Source organism: Trichoderma aggressivum (genome assembly GCF_033847375.1).
Source record: "Trichoderma aggressivum f. europaeum strain CBS 100526 chromosome Unknown scaffold_001, whole genome shotgun sequence".
Classification (NCBI taxonomy): Eukaryota; Fungi; Ascomycota; class Sordariomycetes; order Hypocreales; family Hypocreaceae; genus Trichoderma; species Trichoderma aggressivum.
Window position 1 is genome coordinate 1,636,596 of NW_026946367.1, and position 20,857 is coordinate 1,657,452.

A 20,857-nucleotide genomic window follows, 5' to 3' on the forward strand; every position below is an offset into this window, starting at 1 on the left:
GGAGTACTCTGTATTATTTGCATCGCGGCATGCTTAACAGCAAAATTGGGCTGCTGAATACATGCTCGTAGGCACTCCTATCAAAAAGGAGCAGTCGTCTGCATCCAGCGACAGGGGTCGTGAATGGTCCGAGCCAAGCTTCGGTGCAATTGGCAAAAAAAGAACAACAAAAGAAGTGATGAAGAATCGCAGCAAAATGGCTTGGGCGATGCATCGTTTTGACCCTTGCACGTGCAACGCGTCTTTGCCATCAATTGTTTCCCTATTTGGACATGCCAGCGCCAGGCGCGCGACGTGATTTGCCGTGAATGGAGCTCGAAAGAACGCGGATCGACTTGTGCCTCCTTTTTTTTTTTTTTTTTTTTTTTTTGTTCTAAATTGCTAGCAGAGAGGAATTGAAATTTCGAGCGCCCAGAGAGCTAGAGGGGTGCCTCTGGGAGGTGACTTGGGCGCCTGGCGCCCGCCGTACCGATACCAGCGGTCGGAATGCCGTTCTATGGGGCCCGTGGATCGCTGGCGAAAACTCCCCCCTGGGGCCACCCACGGCCACCCACGGCCACCCACGCCCCTCCCGGCTCCAGCGCCAGGGGACCGCCCGTTGGCGTGCTGTGCGTGCTGTAACCTGCTGTACTATGCGCTGTCCACGGCAAGCAGCAGCGCTAGCGGCCCCCTGTACCCAAGGTACTCTACCTGATCGCCTGCCGATGCGACTGGAGCTTATGTACCCAATTCAATTCCCACCGCCTCCTGCACGTCCACAACACACACGCCACTGCCTTACCACGTCTGGTCCTTTTCGCTACTCGTACACGTCGAGACAGGCCATCAGTGCTATTTTCTATTTTTTCCCTCCTCGTCCCCTTGGCCCAATTGTTGTTTATCTTGGTCTTTAAACCTCCTCCTCCTCTCCCCTAATCCCAATCCTAATCCCATCCTCCTCACGCCGCTCTCGACATCCCCGACAGCCCGACGCCCAGGAGAGTGATGCCTCTAGCTCTAGGCGCCTCCTAGATCAACAACCCGCGACACAAACAACAACAACCACCACCACCACAACAACAACAATAACTGCTCTCCACCCCCATCATGTCCAACAACCCTCTGACGCCGCCTGCATCCATGGCCGACCTGGATCATCATCACCATCAGCATCTGCGGCATGTCAGCTCCCCGTCGCCTATCCGAACCTCTGAGTACATGCCCGGCATGGCCCAGAGCGCGCTCCCCACCGTCTCATCCCCCACTACAGATAAACATCCCAAGGGCAAGAGAAAGCGAACAGCGTATGTCCACCCGATGCTTTGCTGCTTGCTGCTTGCTGGGGCCTGGGAACCATAGATACAGGTCACCTGGGCTTCGGCTTCGGCTTCAATTGGCCCCGGATGTTTTGCAGACGGCTAACATGTTTACCTTTCCTCAATTAGCACCAAGGACAAGTTGATTCTCGAAGAAGCATACTCCATCAACCCCAAGCCCGATAAGCAGGCGCGTCTCGAGATCGTGAACCGCGTCTCACTTAACGAAAAGGAAGTTCAGGTATGTCATCTGCTTGAAAATTTCGCACGTCCACTCCTGGCTGCCGTACCGGGATCCGGGGTGGTCAACGCGTCTGCAAATTAGATCAATTAAAGATTTATGCAACCCTTTTATGCTCAGAGACAAACATAAGCTGACAAGGCTGCTTTGCCGAATTAGATCTGGTTCCAGAATCGTCGACAGAATGACAGGCGGAAATCACGCCCGCTGTCGCCGCAGGAGCTGGCGGCCCTCCGCTTCAGCGGCATGCACAACATCGCGTCAGACCCCATCACCTCCCGCAGCATCGTCGTCGAGCTGGATCCCGCCTCGTTTCCCTCCGCCGAGCATTCTCCAATCCTCGTCAACCATCCTCTCTCACCACCCTCTCACCATCCCAACAGCCCTCTGCATGTACACCCTCACCACGCTGGTGTAGAGGCCATTCATGCCACGCCGGCTCCCCGCTACGGCTGCCCGCCCTTCTCTGCCAACGGTCTGCCGCATGTGACACCACAACGGCAATTGTACCCATCCGCACAGGATGAGGTCCATCATGCTTCTCACTCTGTCGGCTACCTGGCAAACCGATGGAACCTGGGCAATTCGTACGCCACGCCCCTTCCTCGTGACAATTCTGTGAAGTAAGTTATTGCGTGTTTGATGGGAGTGTGTGTCGTCTTCATCTCGCTGACTTTGATTCCCAGATTCGACCCCTTCTACCCTTCCTCTTGCTCATCTAATTCATCTAGAGCATATCAGTCTCAGATGCGTCTTTCCCTTTCCCTTGAGGGCAAGGCTGAGCTGGTGGCCAACAACGAGTCATCCCCAGTCCGTGAAACCCCGTCAAGGCCTCCGTCTACTCTGCCCTCTCTGTCCCAGTATCGGCAGCGTAGCCTTCAGCGTAGCCATAGTGCACTCCCTGCTGTCACTTTACCCCCCATCTCAACCTTGACCAACTCACTTCCACCGCGCCTTGTTCGTGGCCGATCCCGTGATGTTCATGCTTGGGAGCTGTGTGCCGACTCCGAGACTCGCGATGAGCTGACGGCTCAAGCTGAGCACGAGTCCAGCGGTTCTGCCATTGCTGCCATCAGCCTGCTCCGCTCCAGCAGCGGCATCCTGCAGCCTAGCAGCATTAAGCGCAATGTCCCGCTGTCCAAGTACCAGCGCTCTCGCCAAACCAAGAAGCCCAGGCTCGGCCGCACCGCCTCCAGCGTTGCTCGGCTGGAAACATGCTGGGCAAACGATGAGAGGCCGCGCGAGTCCTTTCACGCAAAGATGAACGTCTCCATGCTCGTCTCCCCGTCCGACTCGGACAAGGAGAACTGGAGCCCGCGAGACGGGGCAACTTGTGCTGAAGGACGACGCCAAGTGGCTCCTGGCAGCCCCATTAGATCGCAGAGTGCGAGACGCATCGGTCGAGCGCTGCAGGGCCGAAAGAGCCCAGCAGCGTTCCTGGTGCGGTCTGACGCCGTGCCATCGGAGCCTTGCTCTCCCGTGAAAACGGGCATCCATGGCTTCCGGGATCTAGAGGCCAAGGCAGAGTCCCCACGGGACGATGAAGTAAGCCGGTTCATGTGCGGCGAGGTCAGCCCCAGCAAAAAGGGCGACATGGACTGCGTTGCCGGCTTGCTGTCTCTGAGCCAGGGCGCTTGGAGGTGAGTGAAGCGGGAAGCGAAGAACCGCGATAAAAAAAGAAAAAAAAAATCTTGCTTGGAAAAAAAGAAAGACAAGAAAAGCATCACTGCACACATTCATTTGATCATTCCCTTTGTTTTTTATACGAAGGCATGAATTTCTAATTCTTGTACTCCCCTTGACGAATTTTGACACTTTTTCTTTGTCTTTAGAGGGCGAGAGGGAGATCTGCATAAGAGGATATTTTACCATATTTCTCTCCAACTTTGGGAGAGACAGGAATGTTTGCTGGTTTGAACATTGCGGATAAGGGAGTTTTTGTTTTGTCGTGGGATTGGCTTATGGCTGGAACTGGCAACAGTTGGATTGATTCTCCCAGGCCAGCTGCAGCAGCATTTGAAAACGGCGCACACGGAGCGGTGGGAATATCAACTGGCGGGGATAGAAAAGAAATTGTTCCATCTACATTGTTTACTTGGCACCAATGCATGAGAATCAATGGTTTTAGAAAGCTACTGCATGATTTACTTTACTTGCCTCCTACTTGCCTCTGAAGGTCAACTTGCTTGAGGGACTCTAAACTCTTCAATCTTTCATTCACTTGAGAGTGAATCTAGAGCTTTCGATCTTCATTCACTTGAGTCGGCATCTTGCATTGACACGTAGACGGGCGGTGAATACATGTATGCAAATGGCCGCACACAAGTGAATTGGCTCCAAATTGTCTATATAGTTTCGGCTAGTTAGCTGGCTAGAAGCTCAATCCCATCCCGTAGATTCTCACTCATCAACTGAACTTGAGCTGGGACATCATATCCTTGGCCGTTGTCGCCATCTCAGCGATGACGGCCAGAGACTCCGAAGATGAATCTAGCAAGCCCCCGGACGTCATCGCGTACCCCTGCGAGCAGTGTATCAACTCTCTCATTGCTTCCGGCACTCGAATTCAATGTGCCCCCGGGGCGGGTGCGGGCTGCACCACATGCCGTGTTCGACATTATACTTGTTCGTGGCTGAATGAACTTTTTGCCGCCGAGCCAAAACTCCGTCGCGCTCTGCGCGAACTCCAATCTGGTGCTGAAGACGGAAAAAATCATATTGTCGAAGATGTCCGCTTTGAAGAAGATTACCGGACGATAAATTAAACCTCGAACCAACACTACAGATACAGACTGAGACCTAGAACATGACTGAATTCTTCCCTGGAGATTCTCTTTTAGAGGGTTCGACAATGCCTGATGCCCCGACTCACTATCACTACGGGGATTGCTTGCAATGTCCTTCTTTCGACAAGAAGAGGTACGTTTTCGGACACTCGGTCTCATGTTCTGAACAGCGCTTACTCTGATGGCGTAGCGCGTGTGAAGGCCTTCCGGGCATACCCGATGGACGTCTTTTACTACTGAACCCCTCATCATCATAAGCAGCCCTTTGTGGTGTATGCATACAGAATCAACAATGGCAACAGATCGCAGGTCAGTGGAAATACCTCACGAAGGCACGACTTTGGAATGACTCGGTCGGCCAGCCAAACGGGAATAAACTGGTTTCGCAATGGAACGGATGGGTGTTTGATCGGAACAACCAAACCTTACTGAACTCATGTTGATGCCTAGCAACCCGAAAGCAGCAAAACAGATGTCGTCTTCGACCGACGTACATGCAACTATTATCGAAACCAACCAACGCAAACATTGGCCGAATCTGTGCAGTTATGAAGCAACAGGCCGCGGCAGTCCTTCCACCCAAAGAGGAATCTGAAGTCCCTTGTGCAAACAATGTCGACGGAGGGGAGGTTTGTACACACTTTGTTTCGGAGCCTGCTTTTCAAGGATCTGTATTCACATGGAACAAACCGCCGTAGAACTCGCCAGCGAGTTCATACTTGACAGAGCAAAATGCAAATCAGAGCCGAACCACATGACAAACACGCCAGCAAGAGCTCTTGACAGCACATACTTGGAAGAAGCATCCAGATGGTCGACCCAACGGGCGATGCTTCTTCCGCGCGAAAACCAAAACAATGACATACGCCATAAGCGCCACGACAATCACCGTTTCATCCAACAGAATTGACAAGGAACGCGGCCAAAGACGGGGGCAGGGCCGCCAACTGGGTTCACCTCTGGTTCATACGCGTAATGTCTGGACCAAAGATATGCAGCAGACAGAACTACTACGAACGCGTGACGAAAGACTACCCCGACCTGGACACAGCTGGATGAATCTCCCGACGAAAGAGACAAAAGGAGAAAAACTCCGTCCCGAGTCCGGCTCAGCGAGATGATGGACCAACTCGAAGTCGATCACGGTATTACTTTGTCCCTACTAATTTCCCGCTTTGCTTCAAGTACTAATGATTTCCCTAGACTGCAAGCTCATCCAGGCAATTCGCGAATTGCCGTCGACCGAGACAATCAATCTTTGCAGGGAGTGGGAGAACACTCCGCCGAAGCAACGAGCCGCAAGACTCCAACGCCTCCACCGGGATGCCCATGTTATCAACAGTCTTACGTTGCCAGGCCACGATGGCTGGTTTATGCCGGACTGCAACCAAGGCCAAGTCACCAATCAACAACAAAGCGTTGATCCCACGGATGATTCATCTGGCGAGGATTCGTCTGGCGAATGACCGACCCTACTAATGGCCCTATTGAAGATGCCATCGATCCCAATGTGTTCAAAGTCAACATGAAGGGAGTTGACTTCAAAAAGCAAGACCTGCTTACTGAATATCGGGCGAATGATTTCTCCCAAGTCCTACGTGACGGAGAAATCCCTCGACTCGCAGCGATTTTCAGGAGCCGCAGGATATATTTGACGAGCTGGATAAGGAAGTTCGCCGACCCGTGTGATTCATCCTCTCACAGCATGCCAAACGAAACGCAGTCAACCAGCGTTGTGCGCTTGTGACAATATACCCGTGGATGATTACTGCCTCACACATACCCAAAATATACAGCCCCTTGGGCACCGAGAATTTTACTAAAGAAGTCGATATGAACCTTACTGGACCGACAAACACCCTCCATCACAGCCTTGATGATTTGGCTCCGCCTATTCTTGCAACTATTGATACCAATGCAACAGCAACACCAAGAGATCTTTACGGTATGGGGGAAGAAGTTTGTCACTGTTGTTATGCCCTATTGGGCCTGGGAGGATTCACATCTAGGCGTTGGAGCGTCATGGAAAGGTGTCGTTTAGTACATAGCAGATGCTAGAGGAACATGGCTATAATAGAAGAATATAGCCATAGCAGCAGATATTCAACAAACGGGCATCTATTGCATGGGCCAGCACCCGTGGTATTACATAACAGGTTGTCCTTCTGACTTGAACTCAACGTAGTCGCTGAGATGCTGTCCCTAAAAGGCTCTACGACACTGAAACTACAAGTCACGAATAATTGATTTACTAGAAAATTTACTCAAAACATGTGTGGCAAACGAAAGATTCGTATTCTTTGCATTTCAAGCGACCCAAGATCGTTGCTCAAGTCGCTTCTAGCGATGTAGTGTCATCTAGTCTAACAAGACTGTGGTTTAAAGAAAGAGCCAAAAAATCTAACCAAGGAGGGACATTATCCAGAGGAGTCCCATCCGTATTCCAACGCCAGAAAACTCCAGACATATCCTATATCTATATGTTCAGTGAAAGTGTATAAGAATCAGTGCCGGTGTAAGCATAGTCTGCAACCAAAGCGCTGACAAGACACGCTCGTGTATAAATCGAGAGAGTAGAAAAAATTGCACGGTTGTCGAAATCACATGCCCAGCATGCTCATTTGCCTCCTTACGGGGCTGGCGGCAGTGCTGCCCTCTTCGCTCGCATAGTATGCGCTGTCAGTGTCGATATCCCAGCTGTCGTCATTGTCATCATCACCATCAGGTGAAATGCCGGATGCATCGAAAGGCTTCTGAGCAGCGGCTCGGACGTTCCACCGCAGAGTGCGACTGACGCTGTCGAACCATTCCGTGTCGGTTCGGGTGACAGTTGGGAAGGGATACTGAGATGCCGTGATGGTAACGTGATCACCCTGCTTGAGCTCCACGCGTCCCTTGCCATCGAAAGCACAGTACGCGGTAGCTCGAGAGTTGCGCGGGACGGCGACACGAAGCGCCATGGTGTCGGAGAGAACCATGGGGCGGAACGAGAGCGTGTGTGGGCAGATGGGAGTCAGGAGGATGGCTGGGATATCCGGGTGGACGAGGGAACCACCAGCCGAGAGGGAGTAGGCAGTCGAACCAGTGGGGGTGGAAAAGATGCATCCATCAGCTTGGACAACCGTCAGGAGTTCATCATCTCCGTACAGCTCCAGGTTCGAAACATACGGCGATGGGCCGCGGTCAATGACAAGCTCGTTGAGAACTTCAAACTGCTCTCCCTCATCAGGATTGCCGTTTTGACCCTCTCTCCACACGGTGCAGGTGAAGCGCATGCGGAGATTGATCTTCATACCATCATCTCCCATCACGCGGTTGAGATGCTTCTTGTAGTTTTCAAACTCGAATGTCGTCATGAAGCCCAGGCTGCCCAAGCTGAACGAGAGGACCGGGGGCACGATGCGCTGGAAGAGCCACGAGGTAAAGAGGACAGTGCCGTCACCTCCGAGGGTGAGGACCAGGTCGAATTTCTCGGGCTGGCTCCAGCACAGATCCGGAGTCCAGTACTTGAGCATGGTCTCGAATCGCGCATCTTGAGCGACAATGCCGGCAGAGTCGAATCGCTTAGAGTTGCGCAGCTTGGCGTCCACGTAAACGTTGACGCCAACGTCGGACCCATATCGGGGGGTTTGCAAAAGCCACGTTGTCAACTCTCGCGTCAGGTAAACAAGCTGGTTATCCCGTGCCTTGGTAACAATCATGACGTTGCGCACAGCGCGCTTGACAGGGCGACGCTGGAGTTGCTTGGAGATTTCGCGAACGCTTGTCGCGGTCTGGACCAAGCGAGAGTGCGACATGGACTCGTCATTCTTGATCTCGTCCAGGACCTTTTCAAAATCGACAGCGTCGTCGAATCGCTGGTGGTAAAAGCATGGCGACAACAGATTGCTGATTGCCGTGGTCGGTGTATTTCTCTTCTTTGCTAGGTCCTGGAGCGCATCGACGAGCTGCTGAGGGCTCGCGGCGGCGGAAGAGCCGCCGTTGCTGTGAGGGAATAACATGTTGTTGAAGGAAAGAGCCTCGGGCTTTCTGGGACGCGAAACAGAAGTGGTCGATGCGAGTGCCTTGAGAATGGTTTGGCGAGGAAGTAGGTCGTGGGCAACAGTAGGTTGGTATCGTTCGCGTGGTTGTTGCTGGCTGGAATCCGGCGAAGGCGCAGTGAGGCTTGTTAAAATTGCGGTCTTGGGCGAAGGCACAGTCGAAGGTTCGGCCGGGGAAATGATAACAGGCGTGGCGGAAGGACCCGTGGCACCAGAGCCACCTAACGATGGAATAGCAGTGTATGGGATGTTCGAGTCGACTTCATATCGGGATGCCTTTGTGACGTTGACGGACAGATTATGAATGCCGGACGAGGACTTGGGGCGGCGGTCAAATATATCGGACTTAGCCAACAAAAGCGAAGCAGCAGGGCGCTCCTGCGAGTCAACTCCGCTGCCCTTTTCGGGCGAGGGGTGGAGGTCGGTCCGAGGCGATACGGCGGCCATGATTACTCACTCTAGCGAGCGTCGGTAGCGGCTACAGCGCGTTGCAGATGCGATTGCGAAAGCGATTATTAACCCCGGGCGGGCTTAGGCAGTGGGTGCTTGGAAACGCCGGGATTATGAGGCGCAGAGATGATAGCGGAATCCCGTGTTCCGTGGAAAGCTGTAGAACAGTGTAAGCCAAGATTGCGACGGTACAGCGGCGAGTCCACCACTGCGCAAAGGGCCAATCGACAGGGACTGGGCCTTACAAATCGGGAAAGGCAAAGTCAGCCAGCGCTTTGGGGATTATGCGGAGGATTGGCTGCCACTTTGGCACACAGTTGCTCGTACGGTGATGCAGCTAGCGTCACAGCGATCCCCCTCATCCAATTTTGCAAAACGGCGATGCGATGCGATGCAAGCACGACACGCTAGGCTCCAGCGGAAGCGTCGGAGCGAAAAGGGTTGTCTGCGTAACCTTGCAGTTTCTTGTTCGCGCTGCGACTGTTGCTTATTCAGTGGGAGTTTCTCCGCAGGGCGGGTTCCAACACCTATTACCTCTTTCGACAAATGCTGAGGCCAGTGAGAGCAAGTATTGCCGTGCTAGCGGTATCGAGGTGAAGAGTTGTTCCGATGAGCAAAGTGCGATGACGTGAAGTTGCAACAGACCAGCTGTAGCGCAAAGCAATGGAATTGGCGCTGATGAGGAGAAATGAGGTGCAAAGTGAAGCTGAAAAATCTCCAAATCGGAGGGAGCAGAAAAGGGGCAAGTCTCTTGACACTAGCAATTGAGTGGAAGGAACGAGCCGACGCCAGGTCTGGTCTTGCCACAGCTGTCGACGGTTGTATCGATAGCAAAAGGAGGCCGAAAGAGGCAATAAAGAGAGTGGCTGGAATTAAAATAAAATGATGTAGAATAAATGCCGTCAAGAAAAGATGCGCAAAAAAATAACGGAGGCGAAATGAAGCAAATCGAAAAGACACGCTGTAAAAAACACTTGCAGGAACTTCCAGAGTTCTGCTTCCGGCACTGCGACTCCAAGCCGTTTAGGTGATTGGCGATTAATCTCGATGCGTGCGTCGACAACGAAACAAACAAAGAAAAACCAACAACAAAGAAGCCGCTTGGCGCCAGGAGTCTTTTATAACCGACAACCAAAGATACATAAAAAATAACAACCTAATTCTCTAACCGCTAACGAATCCCATCATCTATCATAGAGCCTTGTCGATACATTGATGCAGCCATCGTCACAGCTCCTAAGCTGTCGCCAGCCCCCAGAAACATTTGGCGTTGGCGATGAGCGAAACAACAGCCACCGTCCCCTGCCCACCGCAGTAGGAAGCTAATAGTACGGAGTAGCGGGACGCACCGCAAAACGCATCCCCTGAAAATGAGGAGCGAAGGAACAAGACTGGGGGAGACGCTTTGAATGAAGGGCGTTGCATCTGAGACGCAGACGAGCATTACGCCCGGCAATTGAAAGTGGCAAGGTATCTGATACGCGCCGCGTTTATAATACTACTGCACAACAGAGCTGCCTACGGGTATTAGTTACCTACCAAGACGGGGACAAGTATGCGCCCCCATACTGTAATCCGACGGCCAAAACCAAACATTGAACACAAATGGAAATCAAACCAAGCCGAAATGCTACGCTGCGGAGAAAAAAAAAAACTCATCCCATCAAGTGCCCTGTCGCAGTGCACGTTTCCAGTGGCGAGTACGGAGGCGATACCTCCATGCCAGATACCCGCTGGTTGATAGTGCGGCGCCTTGGCAGTCTCACCAGCCCCCAGCTTCTAAACATGGTGTTGTGCGTCCGGATTCGAAAAGAGCATGTTGGAGTAGCAGACAGCTTCCCCTTTGCTCATTTCTCTAGGGAGTATTATTATCCAGATACTACGGGTTACTCTCTCTCTATCTGTGCTGTAACGGTCGCTACGGGCCCTGCCGCTGGTGGCCGAAACGCCGTTTCATATTTCACACCAGGGGCTGTTACGAAAAAAACACAAATGCATATCCGAGTGCTACCAAATTTAGACATGGCAAAGCAGAGACGGGGGAAGAAATGTCTCGATTTGCTGTACGGTACCCCAAGTTGGCTATCCAGCATCCCACGTAGGTGACCATTGATTCCTCTTGCTACCCAAGTTCATATAACGAGTCCCTTGTAATGTACCCCACGTGTATATTCCCCCAACTTTTTTCATCATCAAAGAATTCAGCCTGTTTGGCGCACCCTCTTCGAGATTGCAGCGACATATCCGGGAATTATTAATACAGCTTAGCGAGCTGTTATCTCGACCCAGCTGACCTGTTTGGATGGCATCTCGTAGGAATATCACAAATCCAATAGCGTTTTCCCGTCCCATCCCTTCTGTCCAGTCTCGTCGTGTTCCCTGAGGTGATAGCGTCTCACTAAAGCTGGCTCCCACGCATCACCTGTGAATTCAATTGTGAATCGCCCGTCTAAACCAGGGCGCTCCGCACCATCGCAAAAATGCAATGAGCTAAACCGTCTCTGCTGGCGCCCATGATATCTATCGAAAGGGGAGCCAATGGTAGGGAAGAAATGATGTATCAACAACGCCAAATGCTTCACCTCCAGTGGAGACCTTCGGCTGCTTTAGCTTCCAGGACTGAGCGCATAAACTGTTGCACATTTTCGGAATCTGCCCCGTAGCCTCCCATTTCCGCATCGTCTTCGGCCTCCTGGCTGCGGCAGCACACTTTCTCCGCCGCCTGGAGAACCTTGTCCCACTCTTCAGCTGAGAAAGAGCCCTCGCTCTCGGCCAGGAGAAGGTCGCGGCCGGCCGTAAAGCCCAGCACGTGAACAGATCTCGCTTGGTCAATTCCCGCGGGCGTTGGGTCTACCTTGACGGTGCTTTCATCATCATTCGTAATTGCTAGGCAAGTTGCTGAAGCCACCGTCTTTAGGGGAATTGTTGCCGTTAGGAGACCCAGAATCGCGGCGTGGAGAAGTGCTGGAATGATTCCGAGATTCTACGGAAATGAGTGTGAGATTAGCCGATCAACAACCAGGCTCGTAAACGAGAAAACGAGAAAGAAGACGGCATCACTCACCAGCCGGGGCTGGAGCACTTTGGTGTTCACATAGGCGTTTTCAGGCACCTCCATGACCTGGAGCGTGACTTGAATCACGCATCTCGGAAAGTTTCTGACCGGGATGAGATGTCGCAGAGCAGGCTGCAGGATAGCCTCCAGCTGGCGCTCGGCCGTTCCTACAAGGCAGCGATAGATGTCAGCCGGACGAATGAGAATCCCCGTCGCTGTGATATCAACTCACCTCCAACTCCTGCTGCCGGCCGCACATTCACATCCACCAGCGCCTCAAAGGGATTCTCATCTCGACGCTGAGCCTCTACCGGCCCGTTGACGGCCGCTGTGATTGTGTAGCCGTCGAATGCAAAATTTGCCGAGCCGTCGGCCTTGGGGAGATGTGACAGCTCAGCTGTAGGAGGAGCCATGGCTGCAAAAAGATACGGCGCTGTGGTGAAAGAAGGACGAGGATGAGGCTGCAAGTGCCTGAGACTCAGATATGCACAAGATTGAAATTTTGCCCGTGATGAGGAGCCCGGCTTTGCTAGTCTCGATCTGCCAAAGTAGCCTCTCGGTTTAGGTACCTGGACAGCGGTTTGGCGTGGCTGCTGCTCCCGGGTTCAGGTACTAGCAGATACCTTGTGGGGACCTCCCATCACCAGTGACGTGGGGTTGAGCTGCTGGCACTTTCAGGTACCGATTTTCGCCATCCGGGTAGCTGCTCAACTTCTTCATCCTGCATCTTACAAAGCACAGCTTCAGCATCGGTGAATCAGAATCAAAATCAGAATCAGAATCAGAATCCGAACACGCGCGCCATGGCCTCCGAATCACCCGCCCAGCCGGCCCCTTCACCATCCCTGGCCTCGGGCATCCCCAACCTGAAAGACAGAATCCCCAAGCTCGAGCCTCGCAGGAGGAGACCCGGCCCCTCCAACCCAACTCCTATTCCTCAGACTCCCGCTCTCCCTTCGCCCCCGGACTTGGCGGACTGGAGCTTCAAGCTCCCGAGCAGGCGCATTCTTTCAAAGCAGGACCATGAGCTATTTCTGGCCTCTCCAACCTACAGCCTCGTATCGGCTTGGGTCTTTGGCCTATCCGAGTCGGTAGTGGACACACCCAAGTCTGCCGTCAGGGACGAATCCCTGAGTGAGGGCGTCAAGACGATTTTAAGCATACTGGACCAAGCGGAAGCTTTCGTGTCTCAGTCACCACCCAACGAGCAGGGCGGTTCTCGCTTCGGCAATAAAGCCTTTAGAGGCTTCCTGGATTTGGTCAAGGATAAGACCCCAGCGTGGCATCAAAGCCTGGGTCTGCACAACACGGACGCCATCGCCGAGGCATCTGCCTATTTTGCCCAGTCATTCGGTAACCGGAATCGAATCGACTATGGATCAGGACACGAGCTCAACTTTATGATGTGGCTGCTTTGTCTGTACCAGCTCGGCATCCTACAGCGCTCCGACTTCCAGGCGCTTGTTCTTCGAGTCTTTGTTCGCTACATCTCCCTGATGAGAGTCGTCCAGATGGCGTATTATCTGGAGCCTGCGGGTTCCCACGGTGTTTGGGGGTTGGACGATTATCAGTTCCTGCCGTTCCTCTTTGGCGCTTCTCAGCTCCTACACCATCCGTACATCACCCCTCGCGCCATTCACCAGGATCTCACGGTCGAGGAATTTGGCGATGACTATCTCTATCTCGGCCAGGTCAACTTTGTCAACAGCACAAAGACGGTCAAAGGCCTACGATGGCATAGCCCCATGCTGGACGACATCTCGTCTTCAAAGTCGTGGACTAAAATCGACGGAGGCATGCGTCGTATGTTTGTTGCCGAAGTACTAGGAAAGCTGCCGGTGATGCAGCATTTCATGTTCGGGTCTCTTATCTCTGCTGCTCCTGGTATGAGTGAAGAAGACCCGTCTGCTGCTGGTGAAGACAGTGGCGAGGACCACTCCAACCATGGCCACACAGGTCACGCACACGACGGCACGGGCTGGGGCGACTGCTGCGGTATCAAAGTGCCCAGTAGTATTGCTGCTGCCCAGGAGATGAAGAAAGGAGGCCATGTAGAAACATTGCGAAGAATCCCCTTTGATTAGTGGTGAATTGTCATGTGCCATAGTTGTATGTTACGTGACAATATATTACCTGATTCGAGAGAGAGAATGAATTGCAGGATGGTCTTGCACACTAATAAATATGTCAAAAATCCTTACAACCAGTCCAAATAAGATACGACTGCCACATGATATACTAGCCATTCCGCTTACAATTCTCTTTCCAAGTGTTCAATAGCAACCATACGACTATATGGATACTGTTAAGCATGTTATAGCTTGCTCCTATGGAGTCTACAAGGCCGTTCAAACTTGGCCAAACCCCCCCCCGTCTTGTTGTAGAGAGATTGAACGGGAGCTCAGCAATCTTTTGATTTGGTGCCCAATGTCTAATTATCCGAGTATCTGTTATTATCTTTACTTTCTCTACTATTGCTACTTTCTCTACTATTGCTACTTTCTCTACTATTGCTACTTTCTCTACTATTGCTACTCTCTCTACTATTGCTACTCTCTCTACTATTGCCGCTTTTCCAACTTCTACTGCTCTCGCCATACCCTTCAAGTAGAGCAAGTCTGGTGTGCTACTAGACTGTTCCTTTTCGTTGTTGAAATGGCCACTGGGTACCCGCTTAAGCTCGCAATTTCGAAAATTGAAGTAATTAAAGTGGCCAAAAGTGGCATCCATCAAATTACTCCGAGACACTTATTTCACATCTGTGCACTCTTCTCGGGGTCCTGATGAACAATTACTCTCGCCATGAATCTATTGTGGGGGTTTTATATCTTATAGTCTAGAGAGATCCCGACAAGTAGACATGTCTGTCCATACACTACTGACCTATTAATACACTGCCTGGTATGGACATGACTTGGGATACAAGCTGCTGGATAACAAGCCGCGCTATAGCGGCCCTGCTTTCATGTGTTGCTTTGACCACGCACAAACATGTGGCTTGATGAGAAAATAATCTGCGCACGTGGTGCGTGAAACCGCTAAAAAGGCAATGGATCACTATCGGACGAGTGAAGCTGACTTTTGATCTCATAATGCCCCAAGCTTCTCCCCTCAAACACATGTATTATGGTCCGTGGCTTTCCGGAACCAACCGCTTTCTCGGACCAACAGTGGCCGGCCGTAAACACGCCACGACAAATACCAAGCCGCTGGTGCGGTATCATTCTCAGACTCCATCTTAGGCAACGGTATTTTCAAGGGCTATACTGGAGTTTCACACTGAAACGAGTGGCTATCTAGTATTCCATGTTAGCCGTTAGTTGATGGCAGAAGAGTCTGGAAGAAATAACGCCAGTAGCAGGTATTAGAAAGGAGTACTGGTAATAGCAGCTACTGATGGGAAAGGACAGGGAAGGGATGACAACTTAGGCTAGTGGAAGATGGAGGATACACAGTCGTAGTCACCGAGATATACGACCTGCGTGAGGACGGCGATTGGGCAAACTGGTAACACGACGCAACGTATTCCGCGCATCTGTGCCACCATAAACTACCACACCAAGCAGGACCCGGTCAAGGCTTCCCCAAGCCATCCTCGTGTCTTGTGTCGTCCGAGGCGGCTTTAGGCGGATTGCTGCGCATTTCGGCCATTGATCAGATTCCCGGACCAGAAGCCGGAGTCAATACCGCAATGGTCGTAGTGTTGACCGGGCAGCTGTGATGAGGAGATGGGCCTAACACGGGGTATAAACAGTGGAGGATTTATGGGTGTGACAAGTGGTTACATGCCTGTCAATAATCTGGACAGGCCAATATGCAGGACAGCAGCTCGGTCAGGACGCGGGAACAATCCAAGCTGCATCATTGGACGCCATCAGCCGCAAACTGCCAGTGTCAGCTCGTCCAGTCAAGACCAAAAGGCTAGCGGCCGGCGCCACAGTTGCTCAGACTAGTTGGGTGCATGTACGAGCACTCACACAACAGGGCAGAGGCGAAATGACAACTCGCAAGGTTTTGCTTTTTCCTACTTCCCTTTTCTTTTTTCTTTTCTTTTGTTTTGCACTCCGCCTGCCCTCGTGATCCTTTAAGTAGGCGAGTATCACATATCGTAAATGCCCTAATAGGAAACCGGCCTGGAAATTTTTTGACGATGGCGCTGAAGGAAGCATCTGTTTGGCCTGAGACAGACTCCCGTCTGCATGATGAATAGAGCATGCGGTAGCCGCTCATGACTCGGGCTGTGCCGTCTGCTAAAAGGAAAACCAAATCCAGTATGGGACTGTATGACGGCTATCTTGTGTGGCGGGTGGTGGGGACGAGAAGAGCGCGACTGTGCAACTCCATCTCGAGGGAGGCGAGCCAGGGACGGAACAAAAGCAAGAAATATGTATCACGTATGACCTCCTATCCATGTGAAGCACTGGCTAGCGACTGCAACGCTGCCTCCCGCGCCTGGATTTTGCGCCACGGCAAGGTAGACTGCTGTTTCTATTCGGGGATCTGATTCCAGTGGCATATGCTCCGGCGACATTTCCTCAGTCGAGGACCAACGCTCCCGAATCCAAGAACTGGGGACCAGGTAGAGGTGTGGTCCTGTCAAATCTGCCGTATGTGATTGTTGTAGTGATCTGTGCCGCATGATAGGTCGCACATCAAGGCCAAGGCCAAGATCGAGGAGAGTACTAATACTTCTCGTCAGCTCAGTTGCTCACTGACTATCAAGTACTACTAAGAGCACCCTGCTGAAGGGGCAAACGATATAAGGGCAGAATGTGAGATGTGAGCGATGATGCGAATTAGATCGCCGGACTGGCATGCTGGCAGCGGCTTGCATGAGGGTAGTGGGACCGTCGCCCTTGGTCTGCCTATAATTCGTTCGAGTCTCCCTTGAGTCCGTACTTGGTAGTAGTAAAAACAAACCACCAACCTGATCGGGGTGAGCGGAGAAGGGCAATAGGTACGAGCATGTCCTTTGGCATAGCCATTCGGCGGAGGCGGTTCGTGTCGGTGTGAATCTGACGCCGTTTGTCGATGCGGCCGTCACATTACCCGAGCAACCCCCTCTATTATCCGCCTAGACAGAAGAGAAATGAAACGTCATGTCCATATGGGAACAAGCCACGATAGAGCAGACTCATATGCTAAGACTGGCTCTGAACATGCTGGAGGACACGGAAAATCAAAGGCTCGACGAAGTGGCCATTGGCTGCGCTGTTTCTTTCTGGAGTTGTACTGTCTTGGATGGCACGGCTGTGTGATGCATACCTCGGGTCTGAGGTCCTGTTAGAATGTACGAGTACAGTAGAAGCGCTTGGTCGCTCAGCCTGGACGCTGCCCGCATGTCTCACCCGCCCGATGCGCGCTCGCACCGGCAGGGGAGGCGAGCGGGAGGTGATGCCTCATCCCACATCCCAGAGCTGGCCGTCCTGCCAGGGCGCATCTCTCTCTGCCATCTGTTGAGGGCCTCACCTCACCTCACGCCACCCCGGTCGACGTCCGTGAGCCGCGGCGCTAATCTGAGCATTTTGTCTCTGCCCTGCGTCCGAAGTGGCTCTTGGCTCCAGTCGCTCCATTCTCCCAGCTTTTTCCTTCTCTTGCGCCTCGGGCTGCTAGTCGAGTGGCTTGGTGCACCCGAGCGCAGGCCGTGGGGACGGTGGAGGAGGATATCCGATTTGCTTGTTCTTGGCTTGGATGCTGGTTCCCAGGGTCTGGGTCAAGGGTCTGGGATGTCTTGGAGGGAGGAACAGCGGCCGGCCTTGGTCTTGGTCCTGCCCTTGGAGACACGATAAAAGTCTCCCTCGACCCCTCTGGACTCAGAAGTATTGGCTTCGTGCGTGTTGTATCGTGTCACTTGTTCGTTGTTCCTTGTTTACTTGGGTCTCCCGGCAGCTTGAAGTTGAACAAGGAGTAATTCTGCTAAGAGTTGTCGTTCTTGTCAAGTTCTGCAGTCCTTCAGCTGTCGCTCCTTCTGATCTTCTGCAGAGTCGGCGGTCGGCATACTGGCAAGAGCCCTTTGCGGCTCCTTCCATTCACTTACACTGGACGTCATATCGCGGTATCGCCACCAATTTCTTCTACCAGCTTGGAATCTAGAATCTACCTGCATCATTGCCGTACAAAATTGCGTCAAGAATATCTTCTTCATCTAAAAATCAGCAATTCAGCAATCCATCACCAGAGAACGCATCGCATTGCGCTGTTGCGACGTCTCATTTCATTTTGACGCGGCCCATCACCGTCGCCCGCAGGAGCTACAACGCACAGCATCGCGAGCTGCATCACTTTGACACATTCCTACGGCACGCATATCTTGCACGACGCTCGCTTTGGCGCCGGCGCGAACAGATTAGGTACCACGGACAGATCTTGCGACAGATTGGGCCTTGCCGTAAGGGTACCGGCCAGTTGTCTTTGATTCATCACTTGGCAGCCGCCCTTGGGCGAGGAGTTGCGGAGACTCGCCATCATTGTTTTGACTTTCTCACTTTTGATTCACTTCTGCTTCACTTCTCACCTTGTATGGCCATCTGCCTGCCACCCATTAATTTCGCACTCTATTTCGAAAAAACACTTCGCCCAGCTGTTCACTTTGCCCACAAACTTCTGCCAGTGCCTTCTCCCCAGCCCTTCTTCATCAAAACAGAAGCAGCAAAGACATTTAACGCATCATTCCCTGCCGCCCTCGACGCCGATTCCCATCCGCCATCTTCACTGTCTCTCCTTCTTTCGTTCAATTTTCTTCTTTCATTCTATCTCCTTCTCCCTCAAAATCTCTCCACTACGATGGCGACCGGGTTTGATCGCCTCGAGAGGCTATTCAGCATCAAGCGCAAACCTTCATTTGCCTCTGTTTCGGTTGCTACTTCTATCAGCACCCCGACAGAGCCCCAGTTTCCCTCTCCTTCTTTCATTCGCCCGACAGCCACTCGCATGGCAGCTCGGGAGGAAGTGCGATTGCGAATAGCGACAGGTCGATCTCCCTCAGCTCCGGATGTCACTCCTTCTCGACTAGACTCACTGAGTTCCCATGCCTCGAGTCCAGGCTTCAGTCGCTCGCCTACCCTGTCGCCTTCCCCCCGTGGCCCTCATCCACAGGCAGACTCTCTAGTCGCGAAGCTCCGCGAATATCAATTTCCTAGCCCGCTGAGCCCGCTGAGCCCAGAGGAGAAGGCGACACACATGTCCACAGCGTTCAAACCTGCAACAGAGATACGCGAGATCCCAAGTCCTCGCTCTCAGTCTCCGCTTCGTTTACGGGCTATACCACGCCTTGACACCCCTCCGTCGCCCGACCTGGAAGAAATTGAATCTTGTCACCGCTCCTTTGAGAGCATCAGAGTCCCAACACCCTCCTATAGCATTCCACCAACTCCTGAAGATTCACCCGAGATTCTACCCGTGCGCAACCTGCTTGCCGATTCCAAAATATTCGACACTGCGATCGATAAAGCTCTCTTTGAAGAAATTGAAGATCAACTCCTTCAGTCTCTCGATTACCCATCTTTGAACGACTCATTCAGCGACTCGTCACCTTCTGAAGCATCATCCAATAGCTCTACCTTGCGGGAGCCTGATTTCAACGAGTTCTTAAATCTAAGCGATGACGATATTGCTGAATTGGCGCCTGAGAATCTAGACTCTGAATCTGATAGCGGCACGCAACTGCGCTCTCCGCTCTCAATGGATACTCCCCCTTCGCCTAAGCCTTCTCCCCTCCTGACACTAACGCCTCCTCCTGTCAGCCGGCCTGCTACTGCCGCTGCTTTCGAGGCCGCCAGAATTGCGAGAAGATATGATTTCGACCTTGTCTATGTGGTGAATCTTTGGCCAGGCGGACCGCGTGGCCAAGTTTTCGACCTCGAGTCTGCGAGTTCTTGCAAGCGGCCCCTAGTTGGTCGACTGTTGGCAGCGCATGGCCTTGATCAAGTCCCATCGCCACTACAAATCTCTTCGGAGGCTCATGCCACCATGTTGCGGTCCAAGGGCTGGGTCGAATACAAAAACCCAGAAGCGCAGTTGCACGAAATCGCGCGCGGCTACGCATGCTCCTTCTACTCTGGCAAATATTCTCAAAGTTGTTCACGCGATGAAGACAGCCCAGTTTCGGGAGTTCGACTATCAGAGATGATCGACCGAGGCATCGTGTTTGCGGCATATAGAAAGCCTAGAATTGGACCATGCAGACTGGGGCACAGCTTTACTGGAGAGGATCTCAACTCTCTCTACGGAGACGCAGAGACGTTGGTGGAAATGCTGATTGATATCCATACCCGCAACCGTCAATACCAGCCTGATTCCAACAGCCAGCTCTGCGACGAGACTGGGCCCCTGCCTACGCAAGAGTTTGATCAACTGTCTCTCTGAATCGAAATCAACCGACACAATTCTCATATGTGTGCCTATAATTCTATGGTCATTTGAGGCATCAATTTTGGCCTGTACGCTTTTTTTTGTTGTTGCTTTCCGATATTTTGTCAACATAAACTGATGAATTACGAATGGATTTCCTTTGTCATGTTGTTCTTTTGAAGATACCTCTGGGGGCGGTTGTTTTTGTGCACTCGATACACGAGACGGTTGCATGTTACACTTGGCGTTTTGTGAGATTCTTCAGCTCTTCAGCTCTCTCTATCACACTCAAGGTGGATCTTTACCGAGTTATTATCGGTGGAATTTTGTTGTATGCATAGTCTGGAAGGAATATCTCCAGGAATTAATGATGGGCATCTGCGAGGGTTTGGCCGTCGACATATCTCATTTACAAAAGTAATCAGGCATATGAGACTTGACCGAGTTTAAAGCATACGATAGCTAGATACACAAGAAGCATTTTACTTCGTCTACCTAGTTCTTTAATCAAGGGAAATACTAGCCAGCCTGCATAATCGGTGCCACGCAACATGAAGCTTGGATGCAGGTCGCCACGGGACGCCGCAGACTTCATTGCACGGAGATCTAGGCACTGGCCCGCGTTCGGAGCGAACCTCGAG

At 52.2% G+C, this 20,857-nt stretch overlaps 6 protein-coding genes across 6 annotated transcripts; 4 read left to right on the forward strand and 2 right to left on the reverse strand.

The window, feature by feature from the left end:
• Positions 1-1,086: 1,086 nt before the first annotated feature.
• On the forward strand, positions 1,087-3,180 carry Triagg1_462 (transcriptional regulator family: Homeodomain; the record flags this gene model as incomplete). Its single annotated transcript, XM_062899620.1, has 4 exons — positions 1,087-1,283; positions 1,425-1,536; positions 1,696-2,159; positions 2,223-3,180. 4 exons carry the CDS (start codon positions 1,087-1,089, stop codon positions 3,178-3,180), a joined length of 1,731 nt encoding a protein of 576 aa, XP_062760812.1.
• Positions 3,181-5,439: 2,259 nt separating this feature from the next.
• On the forward strand, positions 5,440-5,788 carry Triagg1_463 (uncharacterized protein; the record flags this gene model as incomplete). The annotated part of the gene is made up of 2 exons (XM_062899631.1): positions 5,440-5,467; positions 5,526-5,788. 2 exons carry the CDS (start codon positions 5,440-5,442, stop codon positions 5,786-5,788), a joined length of 291 nt encoding a protein of 96 aa, XP_062760813.1.
• Positions 5,789-6,922: 1,134 nt separating this feature from the next.
• Triagg1_464 (uncharacterized protein) lies at positions 6,923-8,809 on the reverse strand (the record flags this gene model as incomplete). Its single annotated transcript, XM_062899642.1, has 1 exon — positions 6,923-8,809. One exon carries the CDS (start codon positions 8,807-8,809, stop codon positions 6,923-6,925), a length of 1,887 nt encoding a protein of 628 aa, XP_062760814.1.
• A 2,581-nt stretch (positions 8,810-11,390) lies between these two features.
• On the reverse strand, positions 11,391-12,280 carry Triagg1_465 (uncharacterized protein; the record flags this gene model as incomplete). Its single annotated transcript, XM_062899653.1, has 3 exons — positions 11,391-11,795; positions 11,877-12,034; positions 12,100-12,280. The coding sequence occupies 3 exons, from the start codon at positions 12,278-12,280 to the stop codon at positions 11,391-11,393; spliced, it is 744 nt and encodes a 247-aa protein (XP_062760815.1).
• A 390-nt stretch (positions 12,281-12,670) lies between these two features.
• Triagg1_466 (uncharacterized protein) lies at positions 12,671-13,951 on the forward strand (the record flags this gene model as incomplete). Its single annotated transcript, XM_062899664.1, has 1 exon — positions 12,671-13,951. The coding sequence occupies one exon, from the start codon at positions 12,671-12,673 to the stop codon at positions 13,949-13,951; it is 1,281 nt and encodes a 426-aa protein (XP_062760816.1).
• A 4,435-nt stretch (positions 13,952-18,386) lies between these two features.
• On the forward strand, positions 18,387-20,231 carry Triagg1_467 (uncharacterized protein; the record flags this gene model as incomplete). Its single annotated transcript, XM_062899675.1, has 1 exon — positions 18,387-20,231. One exon carries the CDS (start codon positions 18,387-18,389, stop codon positions 20,229-20,231), a length of 1,845 nt encoding a protein of 614 aa, XP_062760817.1.
• Between the last annotated feature and the right edge of the window lie 626 nt (positions 20,232-20,857).